The 4,482-nt window shown below is 25.6% G+C and overlaps 1 protein-coding gene across 1 annotated transcript; it reads left to right on the top strand.

Moving 5' to 3' along the window:
• Nucleotides 1–1,581: 1,581 nt before the first annotated feature.
• Nucleotides 1,582–3,486, top strand: LOC145830826 (uncharacterized). The gene has a single exon (XM_082938295.1). The coding sequence runs from the start codon at nt 1,987–1,989 to the stop codon at nt 2,713–2,715; it is 729 nt and encodes a 242-aa protein (XP_082794421.1). The 5' UTR covers nt 1,582–1,986; the 3' UTR covers nt 2,716–3,486.
• The last annotated feature ends 996 nt before the right edge of the window (nt 3,487–4,482 follow it).

Below are 4,482 nucleotides of genomic sequence, written 5' to 3'. Positions count from 1 at the left end.
TTTGTATACTGTTTAACACAGTTTGGTACCTTAAACATGACTTTAAACTAAATTTAGACCTAAAAATGTGTCCTTTTGAAAACCTGGAGAAAATTTTCCAAAAATATTTGGCAATCCTGTTATACACGACATTCTATATGTATTTGTGTTAATAATTTTTAAATCTTTATGTTTAAATAACACATGTACAACATTCTTACTAAGACCGAAAATATCTTAATCAAACTTTTTTAAAAGCTGAGAGATCCTAAATTCAGGGTTGCCTAAAAACCTGGAATCCTGGAAAAGCGTAGAATTTAAGAAATTTTGAATAATACCTGAAATTTTGAACCAAAATCACAAAAAAATCTGTAATTTTTTAACAATGTTTACATGTAAAGTAATTAAGTTTTTATAAGATACAAAATATTCATCATGTACAAAAATTTTTTGTGGTGTTGTAAATTTTAATAATTATTTAATTTTTTTAAAGTAGCATTATAGTTTCTATACTTTTTAATAATTAGATACTATTTAAGGCAGTTTAATTTCATACTAAAATTGTACAAGAAAACTTGATTCTTTTAAAACCTGGAATAATTTTTCAATTTTTTTTGGCAAACCTTTTTATTTTTAACACCCAGGCAATTATTATTTAAATCTCAGTCTTTTTTTTTTTTTAGAAAATAGAATTAGTTTTTAGCTATTTGGAAAAAATCATATAGTTTTCTGTTAAATCTTGGATGAGTTTAAATTGATTGATATTTTATTATTTACATATTTTCAGTTTACCTTTGTTGAACTTATTCATTTTATTAATTTTACAGTCTTGGTTTTTACTATTAAATAAAAGTTTTTGCCTTGCCGTTAGTTCTACTTAGATATTACAAAGGTATTATTTACAGTTTTTCTAAATATCAAGTATCAGTGGTTTAAAAAAAATTGTTAAGTGTATTCTTGTTAAAAATGTTGTGCGCAATAGATAATTTATACTTTTTTTATTAAGAAAAAGTACTTTTTTAAAGTTTAGTTGTCTTTATAGTTAGTTGTATTGCATAATACAGCTTTCTAGTTATTGTCAAAAGCAAAACAGGTTATGATAAAGGTTTTTCTGTGCACCCTTTAATATAGTATTTACAGACACTGACTTAAAGATAATTGCGCAAGAAGTGCAACAAGTTGTTTTTGAGGATTTTAAACAAATTCAGGCTAACTCTGGATACTTTTAGTAACTAAGACTGTTTTTCCTGAAAGAGTGTCAAACCTGTTTTAACTTTGTACAACTATTTTACTGTGTTTGGTTAATTTTTTTGTTTGTTACACTTGATGATAATTTTAAGTTATATATATTCAGACTTTATCTAAGTAAAACAATGAGTTTAAATGGATCAAAACATTTTAATGATGAGTCAAAAGAAGCTTTGGATACTCTTATGGAACTTTCCAAGTTGCTGAATACAGGTCTTGATGCAAAAACATTAACTGCCTGCGTGCAATTATGTGAACTAGGTGTTCATCCTGAATGTATTGCAACAGTTATAAAAGAAATAAAGTCCAAAGTTTCACAAACAAAATGAAACAGTTGTTTTAAGATTTGTAGTTAGCTCGATTAGACTTAGACTTTCTTTTATTACATTTGTTTTTTTTTTAATAGTTATCTCTTCAACTTTTTGCGTATTATTTAATAACACAGTATTAAGTTGAGCTTTTGTTCCGTTATAATTTGTTATAATTATAATATAATTTATAATCTGTTATAATAATAGCTTAATTTCCGTTTTAAGTATTAAAAATTTATATTAATATATTTAGACAATAAGAAAAGTTTTTAAAAATTATTTGAAATTTGTAGTTCTAATTATAATATTTTTGCCACCATTAGTATTATCAAGTGGTATTTTTCTTTTTTTTTTTGGGAAATGTTTTCAAATTTAGTGAGTATAAAATGTTCTCTCTGCTTATTTTAATAAAATTTTGTTTTCAAGACATTGCTTTTTATTATTTAAAATGAATAAAAGTTTGATAAAAAAAGTTTTTCAACTACAACCGAGTAAATATGTGAAACACATGACGCTTGGTTGTCACCACCAAACAAGAAGCACTGGCACTGACAGCAAAAACCATGAGCAGGAAATGCGCCCAGTATTTTTGCCCAACCCGTTTTTGTCAGTTAAAAACTTCCTTTGGGGCCTCATGGTGCGTGGCTATTTCAAGCAGGAGTTTGACCTGAAGGAGTTCATTTCAGCTTGCCCACACGCAATGACACATGTCAACTCACTGCTTGTTGAAGAAGACTTAGACTCACTAGACAATGTTATGTTGAGCGAATGCAAACAGTCTATTATAAAGCAGTGGGGTTCTTTGACCACTACCCAAAAGGAATCCGTTGAAGATACCAGGGTTAAGGACATAACATTTTTAAACCCTGAAATTCGAATGAGAATGCCTGATAAAGAAGATAGTGAAGCAGAGATACCAGCTCATTTAAACATAAAAATGGAGGCAGTAGTCAACCTGTTGAGTTCTGCATGGAAAGACTATTTACCTAATAATTTTGACGAAATGCCTTTAGGTTTCATTAGTAGGTCTCCTATGTTGGCCAAAATAAGTAGTGAACGAATCTTTGTTGCATTCACTGTAGCTTTTGAAAGAGAAGTTACTAAAGGAAAGGATGATGATTGGAAAATAACTGAACTTAGTACATGGCCTGTACCTTCAATAAAATTAGATCAGTAACAAATAAAGATGTTTTTTGAGTTTTATAAATTACTATATTTTAAATATTACTTCCTATTTTTTGCTATAGTTTAAATATTATATTGTATTTAACTTTTTTGAAATTTTACAACTTCGTACGAATGATATTGTGAAGTTAAAATTTCCTTAACAAGCAGATTTTTATAGTAATATATATATTTTGCGTATCATAATACCCTTTACTTTTTATTACAACTTTATAATTGAAAACTAATACTTAAATTAACTTTTGTCTGTAACTATTTACAATTAAGGCTAAGAATACTTTTAGGTGTAATGATTTAAACTGTATGTTTTTATTTAAAACTTTGTCGGTCTAACAATTAACATAATATTTATGCCTTAAATTTTTATTATTTTAGTTTAATATTTTTTTCTCTGAATTTTATAGTGAATATGTAAAGAGCTCCTTATTGTAAAAATTATATTTTTGTCAAAAGTATTGATAGTAATAATCAGTAAAAATGTTTTAGTATAACTTCAAACGTTAACTTTAGTAACTTAATAATAACTGCTTAACAAATATTTAAGGTGGCTTTTTAACATCAAAGTTAGTTACAAATACTTTGAATAATTTTGCGTGAATCAATAGACTATTGTTAGAAACCACCAATAAATACTAGGTAGATTTATAACAGTAACAAAAAAAAATTAACTACTCGTGTTTAGTTCAAAAAATTAAATTTGTCTGTAAATAAGTAAAATAAAGTAAACAAAAAAGTTTTGAATACTATATTTAGTAACCTTAATTCTTCCGTATTTGTGAATATTTTTAAACTTTAGATTAGTGAAAAGTTCTAAAATAATTTACTAATTTTTTATTACTGAATATGAATTAGTTTAGATAAGATTCTTAATCAGGTAAATAGCGACCACTAAGTGAACTTATCTTAAATTTACTGTAAATATACAGTGTCAACATCAAATATTTATATGATTTTTATTTAGTTTTTTTTGTATGAATGTAAGCGTGAGTTAAAACTTTTTATATTATTGAAATGCTGATTACAATGCATTGATTATTGAAATATATTTTTTCAGCTATTATTTAATCAGTATGAAGCTGTTAGTAATAGTAAACCAATTGTCATTTATAGTTATAACGGTTATAAAATTAAGATGAATTAACTTTTTTTTCTCATTTTTTGCCATAAAGTTAAGTAATGATAACTTTGTATACGTTATATTAAGGAAGTTTCAAAATCCAGCTGCTATTGTATATGTCCAAAAGTAAAGTTTTACATCAGAAATTAAAAAACAACTTAAAATAGATATAGTCCTATAGTATTGACGACACACAAAACTAGTTTTTGTTTCTGACTAAAACTTGTTGCCTTTACTTTATTGCATTAACAACATAAACGTTTTCTTACAGCTTTTTTGTGTATAAAAAACTATAATAATTAATTCCAATACAAAATCATATAATATTAGTTTTTAGTATGTTTTGAGATTAAAACTTTAAATGACTGAATAGTTTAGGAAATCCATGACATTTTTTTTGTAATGCTAGCAAAAGTACATACTCATTTGTGTTGTGAAAACTTTCTTTGATATTTTGTAACTAAAAATATTCCTATATGTTTATTTTTGTAAACACTAAATTGCTTTAATGCTGTGCTCAGTTGAATGAGAAAAAACTAATAAACAATAGATTAGTAAATGAATATAACTTGAAACATTTGCTAATATTTATAACCACTTAAAATTCAAATAAATGTTTATTTACAAATGTTTTTTTTTGGT

This window comes from Thalia democratica, chromosome 1 (genome assembly GCF_965202585.1).
Source record: "Thalia democratica chromosome 1, ktThaDemo2.hap1.1, whole genome shotgun sequence".
In the NCBI taxonomy this organism is placed as follows: Eukaryota; Metazoa; Chordata; class Thaliacea; order Salpida; family Salpidae; genus Thalia; species Thalia democratica.
This window is presented reverse-complemented; position numbering and strand designations above follow the sequence as displayed.

Excerpts from the sequence above, each read along its gene's own strand:
- LOC145830826 (XM_082938295.1), top strand. The coding sequence starts at position 1,987 with ATGAATAAAAGTTTGATAAAAAAAGTTTTTCAACTACAACCGAGTAAA.